The sequence below is a fragment of the Ostrea edulis genome, chromosome 4 (assembly GCF_947568905.1).
Source record: "Ostrea edulis chromosome 4, xbOstEdul1.1, whole genome shotgun sequence".
Taxonomy (NCBI): domain Eukaryota; kingdom Metazoa; phylum Mollusca; class Bivalvia; order Ostreida; family Ostreidae; genus Ostrea; species Ostrea edulis.
The window spans coordinates 35,907,174-35,924,258 of NC_079167.1; the positions used below are offsets into that span (position 1 = coordinate 35,907,174).

Below are 17,085 nucleotides of genomic sequence, written 5' to 3' on the forward strand. Positions count from 1 at the left end.
AAGATACAAACATCCCTAGCCTGCACAGCTCCAGTTCACAGAATAAAAATTCCATGAACTCTGTAGTTTATTTGATCTATAATAAGGTATAAATGCCATAGAAAAATCTACATGATATAACATCAGAATATTTATCGGGGCCTTTATGATACACCAATGTGCACGAGTATACAATTTATGTAGAATATGGACATTGTCGGCCATATACATCACACTTTGTCCTTTTGCAAAAGACAGTTATATCCACAGCCAGAATCAACCAAAGCATGAAAAATGCACCGCTATAAATGGAAAGCCGTCCATAAATCTGGATAGGACTGTTGGTTTTTCATTTAAGCTTGGTCTGTTTTACACAACATGCCACCATGACTGCCCATTGCTAGGCAGGCATGAACACAACCCCTATCTGAAGTAGTAGGGGATGTTTATGCATTCTGGGGACAAAATCAACTGTAACTTAATTTTCAAGGTTAAACCAAAACTGAGAGCAAATCTAACACATGTTATGCAATTATTGCAAGAATTGGACAACCCAATCAAAATGGCATTGACTTTGTCTCATTTTATAATGTTAATCTTTTTGCAGATCAACTTCCACTGTAAACCAAATGATTGTATATTACAGTCTATTTTTGAATTTATAATCTTTATATCATATTACACTGTACTCTGTGAATCACAATATATAAGTTCTGGAGGATCTTTATCATTTCAGAAAATTATTTTCAAAAATTTCTTTTTCTTGAATGTTCCCTCAGGAAAACCCAAATGACAGCATGATAGATAGAGAGTTGTGTAATATTTCACAAACAACTTTGTCAAGACGGGGCATTTGAAATGATCAAACAGGTTTTCTTTTATTGACTGGAGCCAAAGTGTGTAAATGATACTCTTTAACTTTCAAAAGCTCAACCAAAGCATTCCCTACCCTCCACGCAATAAGATCTGCAGATACTTGAGTCAAAGGAATTATTTGAATAATGTTTAGGCTTCTTTTTATCTTTCCATAATGCAAACCATTTGTCTTTTTTAGATAATCCCCCATAATTAAAATAGGGTTCTTCAGTAAAACAGCCCTATATATTTCCTAATATTATTGTAAACAGGCTATTCTTATAGTCGTATACAACATTCTGGATATAGTACTTTTGTTCCACAAGGAGTTTAGTTAAAATTACGATGTATATGTTTTGTATTGTGTGTCAATCAGTTTACAATAATTTGTAATCCAATAACACTGGGGTTTTTTTCTTCACAAATTTATACGATAAATTGTGTCTTAACAATTTCAATACATGTATCTTCACCAGCTAAGTATTCCTACCTTCTGTTAACATCCTGCCCGGATTAAATGCATTTTCCCTGAAATTGTCTGGGTACAGATCACAACTGGTTCTCCTTGAGACCCTGCAGCCATACTGGTTATCTTCCCTGGAAAAAAAATCAAACTATAGCACAGACTACGGATAACTTGAATGCAAAGCTTTTAAAAACCTTCTGCAACTAATACAAGTATGTCAGGTTTTAATGACTATAGGAGAATGGTCCAAAACTCACTCATCAATAATTGTTATACACCTTTTATACGTTTAACTTTTAGACTGAAAAAAGTTTCCAGTTTCTTTCATTCATTGGCCCCCAGTCCTCAATCCAGGGCTCGACACTAATGCTTGTCCGTTACCAAATGTATAATATTAATTGAAAGAAATTCAAGGAAAAGTGTGAATATTGCTAGGTACTGGTGATTTTTTGTGTGAAGAAGTCTCTTCATTGAAAAGAAAGAAAGAAAATCAAAAAGGTGTTATTCTTTTTATCAAAATTCAAAGTCAGAAACAGTGTGTAGTGTGTACATTGCTAACCTTGATTCTGTCCTGATATACATACTACTTTTGCTTTAATCTTGCAGAAAAATTGGATATTTGGTATCAACAAGTATTGTTGTTGTTTGTTTGATGTCCTGTTGAGAATTTTTCACGCATATTGGGATGTCACCAGCTGTAGGTGAAGTACCACAAATTTAGACCTATGCTTAGCGCTCAGGGACGTAGCAGTGAGGGTTTTTTAATGTGCCATGACATATGACCTTCCTTTTTAAAGTCATTTAATCCGAAAGACCAGCTGAGCATTTCTCAAAGGACCAATCACTACCTATATTTACGTTTTGGGTTTGAAGCAGCATTTGCGCAAGAGCGGGGATCAAACTCACGACCTCCTGGTTATGAAGTGAATGTTCTACCACTGAGCTACCACAACCAGTAAGAAAGCTAATAAACAGATGGCAAAGGGAATACATGGGGGGAAAAACAACAAACGAACAAAAAAGGAATGCTAAACATCCTGAATTGATGAATTCCCTAGCCTGATATACTACCCAGATTCAACCCTTTTGATTTTAGAAATAATGACTGGAGACAGCGACTAAATGTTTGGTGTTCATAGTTTCATTGTTTGAACTTGTATAATTCATGTGGTTGTTATTTTTAAGTTTACATTGACCAGGACAGAATGATAAAATTTTGTTTTATAATTTGCTATATGTGTGAATAAAATCAACACAGTGTATACGCTGTACTTTAATGAATACAATAGTTTTCAAAACTTGTCAGACAAGTAAAGTTATGTTTGGTCAAGTAAATTTCATGGCCATTTGTCCAAAAACAGTGAAATGTAGAGTCCTGCAATCTTTGAACTGTTGACCACTACTGAACTGTTGACCACTACTGAACAGTTGACTTGGTTGCCCTAATTTTATTGGGTACGCAAGTCACATGATTTTCGATCCACACCTGCAACATCATGCATTTTGCACGAAGTTAACTGTGTTTATTGTTACGTGCTATGACATCATAACTAACAAAGGGTTTCGTGCCACAAAATCCTGACATCTTCGTAAATATTGAAGCAGGGGAACTCGAATGCAAAAAGAAAAAGTCAAGCTTGGAGATTCTGGATTTTTATTTTATAGATATCGTCCATAAAATATTGAGGGTTGGCAGCAAAAACAGAAGTAGGGTCGGAAAACTGGAAACACACATACATCTTATTTTGGCCTTATTGCATGCCATAGTCTAGAAAGTGCTATGTACAATATATTGAAAAATCTGAAGTCCTACAAGAAAGGACAAGCTAAATAGTAATTCTAATAATTAAAAGGGGTCTTCCTCTGCCTCATCCAACTATTATATACTAATGTATAAAACCTATGGAAACCTTCCCAAGGAAACATAAGCTATCATGTGCCATAGAGAGTGCTGAAGGATGGACAGACAATTATTACTATAGGGCACATGTCAGATGCCTGGGCCCTAACAATATTTCAAATGTTTTTGCATTCGATATCTTTACAAATTGAACAGTTGTGAACAATGCGTGAATGAATCTTGATAAATATAGTATGACTATTTTAACAGCTGTGAATTCTGACAGAAATGAAAGCATATGTAGAATGTAAATATGAACAAGAATATTAGTAAAATTGATGGATGCTCCCCGAAATACATCTAACCAATGAACTACTGCATAAAAGGAATGATTCATAAAATTATCAATAACTGAACATTGCAATATTGTGAAGTTTTTTTCACATAAGGTAATGTGTTCTGAGTGACCTTGACCTTTACAAAATGACCTTGCATGGCAAATGTCTGAAAGCTATTTGCCTATTGTGTATTTATGTGATACATGATCAATATCTGTTCAAAAAGTTAACTGTTGAAATAAAGAACTTTTTTTACTTATAAATATTCATTTATAAGGTACATATGTTCCGAATGACCTTGACCTTTCCAAAATAAAATGGTCCATAAGTCCCAGTATCAAGGAATATTTATGATTAATTATGATCAATTTCTAATGAAAAGTTTAAGAGATACGAGCTCAGATGGATGGACGGACGGAAGGACGGACTGACATGACGGCAACTATGGTGAGTTCGCTCCCCTCAAATTTTTCATGAAGCATAAAAATAGGGCTGTGAATTGGCCAACATGATATTTAAATATACTAGTGATATATGATATAATGGATTTATTATTTCATTATCTACCTTTTTTTTTTACTGAAAACATTAACTAAACAACAAAATGGCATTAAGTTTCTTATTTTAACAAAATATTATTCCGAGGATCTGGCTTTAATACCCCTTAACAAAATAATTTATCAACTTGAGTAGTATCAAAATTCGTTGTTCTTGAAAGAATGCATTTACTTCCTTAGGCATGACATGATACATTGAATTCAGTGTGAAAAGATTCAGTATGTGACATACTTCAATATGATTAACACCCCAACCCCCTTCAATCTGTATACATACAAGGCTTAATTACAATACATGTAGTACTAAAGTGAATATTTCTGAAAAATTTTATTTGTCTGATCTAAAATTGTAAGTGAACCTGCATTAGCAAGGTTTGTGATTTGTGATGGACAGACTGAGAAGACAAAACAATGTATCAATATGTCTCCTGGTAGGGGGGGGGGGGCATAATATATAATAACACTTATTCTCTGTATCGTTATACCCCCCCCCCCCCTTCTGCATCTTTAAAACCTAAGTACTTCCAAACACAGCACAAGCACCTGAGGCATTTATTGTCATACTGTTTTTTTCATCTCTACCACTTTTTATAAGAGTAAAACAAAATAATCAAATTCTGAGTCCACTTGCTAAATTAAACACTTGTGTTTCTTGAGAAAAAGTTTTTCCAAAAATTTCATTAAATGTTTTCCAGAGCTTTAAACCCCTATTTGTAGCCCTTGTTCATAATCCATGGTTATAGTGGGAATAAATCTATTAAAATCTACAATGCATAAGCATGCTTGCATACCCCTTTAGGTTCTTGAAATGATCTTTCAAAAATTTTCCTTAAAATTCTTATTAAAAACTTAAACCCCGGCCTATTTAGTAATTGTGGTCCCATCCTGGACACAAGGGTCAGGGTGTGAACAAATTTAAATCTACACTACATAAGGATGTATACATATTAATTTTACAAACTACATCCTTGTGGTTATTGAGAAGATTTTTAAAAGAATTGTTTCTATGTGATAAACTTGGTAAAACTGAAAATCCCTCTTGTGGGTGCCACAAATCCCCCTGGGATGATACGGATCATGATGTGAACTTTAACCTGCTTTACATAAGGATGCTTACAACCAGTATTGTACCCTTGTTCTTCACAAGATTTTCCAAAAAGAAAAATCCTAAACATTCCCATGTAAAAATTATGAATCCCTACTGTCCTGACTGCAGGGATCATGGCTTGAACAAAATGAAATCTTCATGATATAAGGGATCAATTGTACAAATTTTGACTTTTCTGGTTCAGTGGTTCTTCAAAAAAGATTTTTCATACATACCATCCCAGTTTTAGATTTCAATTACAGTCAAACTTCTCAAACTTGATGGGGTCGAAAAAACTTTGAGATATCCAAGGGTTCAAGACATTGATGTTAAAATACATAAAGAAAATGTAGTTTGGACTTCCGACTCACTTCAACATAGCCATGGTATACGAGATATATCAATGTTCGAGTTCAAATGTATCTTTTCTTCAATGGGACATGGTCCTTCACCTGAACAAACTTAAGTTTCCTTTAAAGGTAAATACCTATGGATGCTTTGTGGTACATTCATTTGGCCTAGTGGTTCTTAAGAAGAAGTTGAAAATGAAAAAAAGTTTACATAACTACATGAGACAGGTGTCAATCAGAAAATCTGACTTGAGCTTAAAATTGCAGAGTATCATTTAAACCCTTAAATATTAGTACATTTTGCATAGCTTTCTATTTAAAATTTCCTTATTAAATCTCCCCTCCATCTAAATAAAACCTCCCTAAATTTGTAAGCATTCATGTACGCTATCATGAAGGATTGGGGTACTATAGAAGTATACATAAAGTATTACATTTCATCTTAAAAACATTCCTTCAAAACCTCTTGTAAATATAAAGCATACATTTTTGTGAATCAATTATTAATGTCTGATTCCCAAAGCAGGCCTGTGTAATGAACATAATAGCAGGTAATGTGCTCATTAGAATTTATTTATTCACCTATATCAGAATACAAAGTATTATCAATTCAACCTGCAGGCCAAATCTAAGGCAAAACTTGTCAAAAATGGTGTAGTTTCTATCTCTTCAAAAGCTCTGTCTTCTTGTTCGAACAGATAGTTTATGGTAATTTGAATATTGATGGAATATCTTTCTAACAATTTCTCCCCAAAGCCAATTGCAGCCATTTAATCAAAGGTAGAAAATCAAAGCTAAAATCACTTTTCCTTTCCAAATTATTGATAGATTTATTCAAATTAAGACTGTTTAGGCAGTTTCCATCTCATCTCGATAGAAGATATCACCAAACTTTAATTCATTTCTCTTTTTTTTTTCAGGGCAACAAGTCCATTGTTGCCCTCTGCTTTTTTTTTTTTTTTGGATACACATTAAAATATCAGTGTCATTTCCATACAAACACTTTTACCAAACTAGGGAATGAGAAGATATTGGATTTAAATCTTATTTTGAAAAGCACACAGGTAATTCTCGACCAGTTACCCTGACCTACTCCACAGCCCTGACTGTCAAAAGGAGTTACTCACACAACTACAAAGGAGCTGGCCAGGTAATTGTTTGCTTGGCCAGGGGAGAACCAATATCATGGGATTGGATTTTTGTCCAATACTTGGTTGTAGATAGCGTTTGATCTACCTACGTGTAATCAGGATTGGATAGGTCTACTGTTTAATGAAAGAATAACAGGAGAGGCTTGTCACAGCGATCCCCGTATAATATATCTAGAATGAACTAAATGTTCAGAGAAGGATATGTGGAAAAAGATTGACCAAGATTACACTAATCTTCCAAACACAGTTCTAGTTTTTTATTAAAATTTTCAAAACATTTTGGTACCTTAAGAGACACCCCCCTCCCCCAAGAAACCCGCAAAAACAAAACAAACAAAAAACCAATCAGTCATAAATATACATGTACAAGTGGTTAAGTTCTGAATATATTCAGAACTGACAATGGAAATTATAGGGCAGTTTTGTCATTGCTAGGGTTTCAAATGATGAGAGTAACTTACACAAATTCCTGAGGTGGAATCTTGCAGCAGCTGATGTTACTGTTCATCGGGTTCCGCACATGGAACTTGTACATATTTTGAACTGTGATCTTATTGGTGTGTAGAACCTGGATGTAATTTTTAAATCTTTTCTTCAGTCGACTGGCAATCTACAATGATAATAAGGATGGGTCATTACATGCATTATACATATTGAAAGATTGTTATTTTGTGGGTATTTCTACCTGTACAAATACTATTTTACAATAAAATTTACAATTCAATGAGCTATTTAGAGTATGGTCAACTGCATCAAGTTAACTCATATACGTGACAGTCTCATATTTATGTTAGCCATAATGATGGCCTTTAAAAAATTATATATACAAATTACACATATTATGTGCAAACTCATATTACTTTTGCTATAGGTGTTTTATCTTAAAATTGTATATTTTCTAAATGTACATGTATGCATTTTAATCATCCCTGAACTCACTTTTTTAAGTGTATTGATGGAGTCCTGCTCTCTCTTTTCGTATGGTAAAGAATCATAAATTGCCTGCAAGTCAAAAAAGAACGTATAAGAAGGAGATTTTTGAAGAATGAGTTTGTCAAAAAAAGATTGAACACATGAATAATAGGTGAAAATGATAGATATTGTGGAAGACTGGAAGTACCTTGCATTCATCACAATCTGTCAAACATATATTCAAATGCAAGCTATGGTGTACATCAAGACAAATTTGACAGAGGCATATCTAGTGCCACTGATTTCAGCAAAAACTTTTATATTTAGTCTTCATCTATTCTAAACTATATTGAGTCACTGGTCAAGAAATGTTCAACAAATTTTTCTTATGCCCCATAAAAACCATGCTGTTTTTGGTCCTAATGTTTGGTGAGACATTTATGTTACTTCAAATTGAATTTTCCTATTTTTCACAACTCTGACATAACATTGATTTTTAAAACAAAGTTCTGCCACATGCTATTTCCATTAGTAGATGAAAATAAAATGGAAGACAATATCTGTATATCTTTTCTCTGCTTTTATGGTTTTTGGAAAGTCTGACAAATCCAGTGGGTCCTACAAAACTTAGGACATAAACTTCTGCAAAACTCCATTACTTTTGATCATTTCCATTTGTAAGACTGTGGTGGTGCTAACGTCTCATTGCATTGATTTAACAACTGTCATGTTTTATTTCCTTCAGTAATTACTTTATCCAACCCAATTCATTTCTTGTACTAAGGAGTCAGTCCACAAAATGCAAATGAAATTTAAGGAAATACCTGTTATATATATTTCTTATGCCCCCATCATCAGAGATTTGGGAGGTGTGTATCGTTGGTTTGTCTGTTTATCTGCAAAACCTTGGTCATAACTTTCAAATGGTGATAGGACTTTCATATTTCACATGTGTATCCCTTGTGATAACTTTTCTTTTGGTACTAAAGGTTTTGACCTTGTGACCTTTACTTTAGAGTTTGACCTTCCTTTGAAAATCTTAAACTTTGGCCATAACTTTTGAATGGTTGGTGATAGGGCTTTCGTATTTGACAAGTGTATTCCTTTTGACAAGACCTTTCTTTCAGCAGCAACATTTTAATCTAACACCTTGACCTTGGGGTTTTACCTATTTTTTAAAAACTTTAACATTGACCTCTTGAACATAACTTTTGAATGGTTAGTGCTTTCAAATCGTTGCAACAATATTTTCTTTTCATACTAAGATTTTTTACCTAATGACTTGGGAGTTCCGATATAAAGGGACATCCATGTTGACCAACAGTATTTTGTTCTCCTTAAAAAGTTTTTGGAAGGGTCCAACAAAATTCAGTATAAAACCCCTCTCTCTCTCTCTCTCTCTCTCTCTCTCTCTCTATATATATATATATATATATATATACTCATCTAACATTTTTGCAACCAAACAAAATTTGTATATTCAAAAAAAAAAAAAAAAAAATCTAGCACATGGGACAGGGCTACTTCAAAATAAAATCTTACTATAGCCCAATCTAAAATTTGGTTGCCTCAGACAATAAGTGGGCAAGTTTTTTGTTAAGACTGTGATGATAATTTATCAACAACATTGTGAATTTTCTTTTTTACAGAAAATCAATCGTCAATTTTCAATCATCGTGTTTATTCAGTGCTGGTGCATAACATTTTAACAGAAATAAGAGACTTAACCTTGCTCACTGTAATAGTGCAATACCTAATTATGAGACACAAGAAAACCAGTAGATAAAGATCCCATATCCCAGCACCATTTTAAATCCACTCTCAACCAATATTTGCCTATTGCTGCCTTGAGCTCTTTGTCAACAAAATCTTAATTCCTCAAGGTGTGACAATTGATTTCAATAATTCTATCTACAAAAAGGATCCCCTCTTTGATAAATGATTTGAACAATATTGAAAACATCAAACAAGAAAACAAAATCTTGCTTCACCATCTAATAGACGTTTTGTGATCATGCATGGTGAAGACCTGTCACTTCATATTCAAAACGTTCAAACAATTTCTCAATTCTAAATACTCGAGTGTATTTCACTACATGACTATACATCTATTTTATTGCAAGAATTTATTTTCAGACAAATGAATCTATTTTTAAGAATACATGTACTTTTAATTACTATTTAATTTCTTTATAAGGTTTAAATCTTCATTTTTTCCCTGAAAAGTTATTAAAGTCTTGCATTTTAGAAAAAAAATTTGAATTCATTTTCACTGCTCAATTTGACAATTTTCATAAGAAATGACAGAACTTTGCAAAATGCACAGCAATCTATCGAGTCAAATTGTTGCTAGAATGCTTTATGCCAAACATATTTCCATTTTCAAATTTGAAGTAAGTTTGAGTATCAGGTAAAGATATAAGCTCTTAGAGGAGAGCACACACACATACCCGCACAAAATAAAGCTTGGTATCAAGTAGGGGTGGGATATTACAGGTTACATCCATATTGATAAAGATAACACATAGTAAAACATCTTTTCCCTCAACAGAATTATCTAACCTAAGTTTAACAAACTTCATTTTTGATCATGGGTCACAATATTTTAACCATAGGCATTATATACTGGCATATTATTTTTTTCACAAGTTGTAGTCAGCTGCAGATTTTCAATTGTACCAAACATTCTCTTGTTTAACAACAAGAATTAAATATCTCAACTTTAATTGAGAATCATTCCCTAGTATTTACTTGTATTTTGATGATGACAAATTTCTTTTTACAATAGAGGACATTCTTGTGATGGAAACTCAGGGAAGCTACACTTGGCAAAAGGTCAATACCTCAAACACATTATCAAATCAGGATCACAAAATAATTATATACCTTGGTAAACCATCATATTCTCAAATTAATGTGGCCAAAAAGAACAAAAAACCAAAATATCCCTAATACGTATATATAACTGGGTGCATACTTTTAGTCTGAGGGTGTATTTCTATCTGCAGGATGTATCATTAATTGGATGCTGTGCCTTAAAAACTCGCATAATTTTTTTTAAAATTACATTTCTTAGAATTTTGGATATTATCAATACCATTACCTGCATCTTAGTTATTCCGATTTCCTCATTACTTAACCACCTGAGTCGAGCTGAGAGTTTCTGAGCCTCATGCTCAATTCTGATTCCCCCCAGAACTGAGGGGTCGGGTGGCTCTTGCCTTGCGTCAGGAAAATAGCCATCGTCACTCACTCCCGTGTGTATTTTATCATCCTTCTCCAAGTTTCTCAGTTGTAACCTTCCAGAACTTATATTTTTCAACCATTTCACATTCTCGGATACCGTCTGTACATCAAAAGTGAAAATAAATAAGTAGATCAATCCACACAAAAGGCCCCTTTGAATACATTTGGGTCTACAGGTCGCCATGTTGAAAAATGCGCTGACCTCTCCACATGCAAGGCACCGTCAAATTTGCAACCAAATATCATGATTCATTTTACCGATTTTGACATCCACTGAACATTTTCATTATTGAGAGAATTTTACGTCCCTCTAAATCTTTCACGCGTTCACTTCGACATGGAGCAGTCTCTCGTCTTGTTCTCGATAGGTTTACAATTTACTGTCATAAAATTGCTACAACTGTATAGAGCTAGGCTTTTGTTTAGTATTTAGTTTCGCATTCGGTGACCCCCATTTTTATTATCCGAAACTAGTGAAATAGCTTAGCAAATATGGCTGCGCCCTTGCAAAGATTGTTATGCAAACATTGCACGAAATTGGTTAAAAGAACATTTGACAGAGAAAAATTGCGTCACAGAGATGTTAAGAATATCACATATTCAATGAAAAGATATTTTAAAACTGCTACAGGTATGAATATGAAAAGTGAGATGTAATGCAAGTTCGAATTTGTTCTAATTAATACCGTCCTCCAGGTGGTTATTTGATGGAGAAGTGATGAAAAGTCAAAATAAGCTTTGGTCATGAAAATTATTCCATTTAATTCTATAGTCTGAAATACTTGTGCTATTTTAAAGCGATTAAATTTCAATAATATTAAGTACATAAGTCATAGTCCTGCAAACGCAGGTATAAGTAATGATTGATATTACCTTGTTAAAGGAGGTATGCTACACCAGAGAAAATTGATATGGATGAAAAGTGGAAGATATATACAACAATATTTTGAAATTGAAAACTTTCAAATTTACTTTATTTAGTCAAAAAATGCAGTTTTAGTAAAAAGCAATCTGAGAAAAATTTAAAACTCCTGCTGGACTCAAACACACAATCTATAGTTCGGTAAGTCACTAATTGAGCTACTCAGCTAATGCTGCTATGCGAGATTTTTCTAATGAATAGACAAATATTGCTGATATTTCTATTTTCATCCATGTTTTAAAAGGAAGTCAGCCATTATAACAATGTAGAGTTCCTCCTTAACATCCCTCTCCAGAATTTTTCACTCATATGGAGACGTCACCAAGACCGGTGAAGGGCTTCAAATTTAGGCCTATGGTCGGCACTTACGGCCATTGAGCAGTGAGGGTTCTTTAGTGTGCCACACCTACTGTGACACGGGACATCCGTTTTTAAGGTTATCTCCGAAAACCCATGACATTCACACCTGATGCCGAGTGTTTGGCAATGAAATTGTCACTACCTATTTTAATGATTTAGACCTGAACAGGTGGGATTCGAACCCCGACCTTCCACTTGCAGGGCGAACGCTCTGCCTCTTAACCACTGCAGGTATGGGTGTTATGACTGAATTTAATCAGGTATGGAAGAAGATTGGTTATAGGCACTCTGTGTTAACATCTCATCTGAATTTCATTAGATGCTGTAGTTCAAATATGAGTTTTCTGTAGGATTATTGACATGAGGGATATAATGATGATATTAATTATAGCGGACAGTATAGAGGGAACTTGTACTGCCTCACAAGTTTTTCTAATGATGTGGTAGAGTCTCTCTCTTAATCATGCAAGTTAACCAATGGTGAGTATGATCATCACTTGGCTGGGTGACCACTACACATTACATAGTGGCGGCATCGTAGTGACTCTGATGTTTGGTGGACCTGCTTCAGGTAGTCTCTTAGGAGCTCTGGGTATGGACATGGTTTCATCAAGGGATGACAGTGGTTGTTGTCAGGAATGACAGATGCCATTGCTGAAGAGGTGCTGAAGAGGTGCCAAACATTCAGAGCAAACTAGCACTAAGCTTCAGGACGAAGTTTCTCTGAGTGGGGAGAAGTGTAGCGGACAGTATAGAGGGAACTTATACTGCCTCGCTGGTGAGCTAGCTTTTCTAGTGATGTAGAGTCTCTCTCTTGATCATGCACTTGGCTGGGTGATCTCTATATGTTACATGATATTAGCTACAATAAGGCCGAAGAAATACAGGTGACTCACAGGAGCCTCTTATCCGATCTGTTTTTTATTACACATATAATAATTATATGTGTTTATTATTTGTGTAATAGAGTACAGAGCAGATAAAAGTGGGTGACTTTCAGTGGTTCGAACTTCAAGCTCTTAAAGTTCTTGATCTCTCGAAGTAATATTTAAGTCCTGCCCTTTTACTCTGAATACCTCAAAGTGCTAACTGTTCACACCAGTTATCAGTCCCTTATCACCTAATTAGCACTGCTTACCTAATATGCATTTTTCGAATTGCCCACAATTATTTCCCATTGTTCAACTCTAATTTGTGTGTTCATGTATGCATGCATGCATTCATGTGTGTGTGTTAATTAGTATGCATGTAAATATGATACATAATATTAAACTGATTAACAAAAATGATTCCTACAAGATGAAATACATGTTACTATGTCGCTAATGCTTTTACAGGTGACTCTTGATAACTCGGAAGTTTAAGGGACCTTGATAAAACGTCAAGTGATCAAGAGTCGAATCAAATTAAAAGGTCCAATCATTATGGTTCAGATTTTATAGTAACTAGAGTGCATGGCATTGTTTTGACATGCTGTCCTTCACATTTTACTGTTTACTGTTTTGTCGTTGCCATATTCAGCAATGAGTTGTTTTTATGCTCCCGAGATCAATGATCGTTGGGCATATTGTTTTTGTCCTGTCTGTTATTCTGTCTGAAACTTTAACCTTGCTAATAACTTTTGAACACAATCTAATTAAAATCAGATCCTAAGATACGCTGACATTCGCTACAATAGGATCTGACATAACCCCATAAGGGGTCACGTCCGCATGACCTTTCGCTTGGAATATTCCTGAGAACTATCAGCCAGTCAGATTGAGCCATATAGACAATGATGGCTATTTAGGCGGTTCCTGGCAATTCGTAAACAAGTTGCAGTTAATCTCTTTCCCACGAAGTTTATTCCACACTATAAAATTGTATATTCTCACATTTTAGACTACCGCAACCATGCCTAATCTATTCTGTTCATACAAACAACTAAATGTACAATATGAAATACTTCCAAATTAAATTGATTGTGAATTGCAATTTATGTATGAATAGAGTTGGGTATGATTTGAATAGTTTTCAAGATGGTTTACTTAATTAATGCGAGGAATATAGCGCTAGTCGACGTAATTGGTGCAGTGTGATGTCACATCTAGCTGCGATGGGTTTTCTTTCAAACCAAAAAATTGCAGCCATTTTCCTTGAATGTGAACACGGACAATTTCATAGGCGACACGCTGATTGGCTAACATAAAGTTAACATGAACATGACCCCAAGTCGGGTTATGTCAGATATTCTTACGCAGAGTATACGGTGCAGATCTAAGAAGTCTGATTTCAAGTAGATTGCTTTTGAACAGTAAGTACTAGAGCTTTGATATTTCACATGAGTATTCCTTGTGACAAGACCTTTCCGTGGGTACCAAAATTTTTGACCTTTTGACCTTGACCTTGGCATTAGACCTACTTTTAAAAATATTGACATTACATGGTCATAACTTCTAAGTGGTAAATATTAGAGCTTTCATATTGCACATTCATGAGCATTTCTTGTGAAAAGATCTTTCTACTGGTACCAAGATATTTGTCCTTATGACCTTGGCTATCTTTGGAATTGGCCATTATCAGGGGCATTTGTGTTTCGCAAACACATCTTGTTTGGTAATTGACTTCATTTCAACAACATGCAACGTTATCCTGCATATAGATAAAATATTTTTTAAAGTTTATGAATTTATTTGTTATTTTTAGCTCTTCTGAGCCAAAGGCTCAAAGAGCTAATGCTATGGCCATTTGTGCGGTGTGCGTAAACTTTTTAGAAAAAGGGCTATAACTCAAGAACCCCTTGGCCAATTTTTTTCAAATTTGTTACAGGGTATCATTGGCCCAAGGGCTTTCATACATACTAAATAGAGGGATGTGACCCTTTAACAAGGGGAGATAATCAGGAAAATACAAACAAAAGTAGTGGTTGCTAAAAAATCTTCTTCTCAAGAACCACAGGGCAGATTATCACCAAACTTACACATAAGGATGAGGATATGTTGTAGATTAAAAATTGTTCAAGGCATTACCCTGGGGCAAAGGGCGTGGTCTCAAGGTCACTTCAAAGTTGACCTAAATTTATAAATTTTTTAAATTCCTTAAATCTTAGATATTTTAGTCATTATAAGGACTAGGATCATCAAATTTTGACAGTTGATGCATCTTAGGACCTTGTGTCAAGTTGTCTCAAAAGTAGGTCACGGTGACCTACTTTTTGAATTTTGCAGGTATTTATTTTAAAATTAATTTTGATGCATATCTTGGACACTTTGAAGCCTATGATCATCAAAACTTGTCAGTTGGTGGATCATGGGACCTTGAAATGCGTCAACTGAAAAATAGGTCACCGTGACCTACTTTCTGAATTTTATGGCTTATCATTTATAGATATATTTTAAGTTGTTATTTCAAATACCGAGAGGTTTAGAATCATCAAATCTTGTAAGTTGATGCATCTTGAGGCATTGAAACATATTTATAAAGAAGTAGGTCACAGTGACCTACTTTTTGAATTTTGCAGATATTAAAATTTCACATTTTCAATTTTAGATGCATATTTTGGGCACTGTAAAACCTAGGATCATCAAACTTTGTCAGTTGATGCGTCTTTAGTCTTCGGTTTGTGTCGACCAAAAAGTAGGTCACCGTGACCTACTTTTGGTATTTGACAGCTAAATTACTATATTTCAGACACTATTTGACCTACAATCATCAAACTTTGTCAGTTGATGCATCTTGAGTCTTTGGAGTGTATCGACCAAAAAGTAGGTCACTGTGACCTACTTTTGGCATTTGACAGTTATATTTATATATTTCAGTCACTAATTGACCTACAATCATCAAACTTTGACAGTTGATGCATCTTGAGTCTACGGAGTGTGTCGACCAAAAAGTAGGTCACCTTGACCTACTTTTGGAATTTTGACGGCTATATTTATATATTTCAGATACTATTTGACCTTCAGTCATCAAACTTTGTCAGTTGATGCGTCTTGCATGTTCAAAGGATGTTGACCAAAAAGTAGGTCACCTTGACCTACTTTTGGAATTGGACGGCTATATTTATATAATTCAGATACTATTTGACCTACAGTCATCAAACTTTGTCAGTTGTTGGGTCTTGCATGTTTGAAGGGTGTTGACGAAAAAGTAGGTCACCTTGACCTACTTTTAGAATTTGACGGCTATATTTATATATTTCAGATACTATTTGACCTACAGTCATCAAACTTTGTCAGTTGATGGGTCTTGCATGTTCGGAGTTCGCTGACCAAAAAGTAGGTCACCATGACCTACAATTGGAATTTGACAGCTATATTTCAATATTCAGATACTAATTGGCTTAAAATCATCAAACTTTGTCAGTTGATATTTCTTGGGTTCTCAAAATGTGTAAACCAAAAAGTAGGTCACATTGACCTACTTTTTTGAATTCTTAGGATTTAACTAAAGATTTAGAATACTAAGAGGCTAAGAATAGAAATGGTGGGGTTGTACAATTTATCAGAAGAGCGATTCTAGGCCCTTGGGCCTCTTGTTTCATTTTAAGATAGACTTGCATGTACATATTTACAGGACCTCGTACATTTCGCAGTCACTAACTACACCAAGCATCATCATCACAATTTCCAATTACTAAGTTACATGAAGCGCACATCCTAATAAATAGCAATGCCTCCTAAGCATGTCTTTAAATTATATTCTCAAAATTACTGTCTCATTGTCAAGTCCAAACAAGTCATAAATTTTGTCTATAGTCCAATATTATATTACCAAAACAAAGTGCAGGTGGAGGGTTAATTGAACCAATTAAACAATTAAGTATTCACCCCTTAAGGAAAAACGGGAGGTGTCATCTATTTACACACCTAATTAACATGGCCAAACTAGCCCCAGGCTTTCACCATTATCCAGGTAAGGTCCAAGTGGAAATACAGTCTACTCTGGATATAATGAAATTTAGGGGACCAACCTGAATTGTTCATTATATCCAAAGTTCAATACACTGTACAACCAATGCTGAAATACACAAATATTGCTACT

General features: G+C 34.5%; 3 protein-coding genes across 3 annotated transcripts in view; 1 reads left to right on the top strand and 2 right to left on the bottom strand.

Annotated features, from left to right (window-relative positions):
- Nucleotides 1–11,275, bottom strand: part of LOC125670490 (VWFA and cache domain-containing protein 1-like) — a 31,073-nt gene extending 19,798 nt beyond the window's left edge. Inside the window, exons 1-4 of the mRNA XM_056162506.1 lie at nucleotides 10,639–11,275; nucleotides 7,563–7,625; nucleotides 7,085–7,233; nucleotides 1,325–1,431 (exon numbers count right to left, since the gene is read on the bottom strand). Of these exons, the coding sequence (XP_056018481.1) occupies nucleotides 1,325–1,431; nucleotides 7,085–7,233; nucleotides 7,563–7,625; nucleotides 10,639–10,965 (646 nt within the window). The 5' untranslated portion in view covers nucleotides 10,966–11,275. The remainder of the gene's footprint in view (nucleotides 1–1,324; nucleotides 1,432–7,084; nucleotides 7,234–7,562; nucleotides 7,626–10,638) is intronic.
- The window catches only part of LOC125670500 (uncharacterized), an 89,348-nt gene that overhangs the window by 24,964 nt on the left and 47,299 nt on the right, over nucleotides 1–17,085 (bottom strand). The gene's annotated exons all lie outside the window — the stretch shown is intronic.
- The window catches only part of LOC125670499 (adrenodoxin-like protein 1, mitochondrial), a 12,656-nt gene continuing 6,772 nt past the window's right edge, over nucleotides 11,202–17,085 (top strand). The window contains exon 1 of the mRNA XM_048905706.2: nucleotides 11,202–11,412. Coding sequence (XP_048761663.2) covers nucleotides 11,274–11,412 — 139 coding nt within the window. The 5' untranslated portion in view covers nucleotides 11,202–11,273. The remainder of the gene's footprint in view (nucleotides 11,413–17,085) is intronic.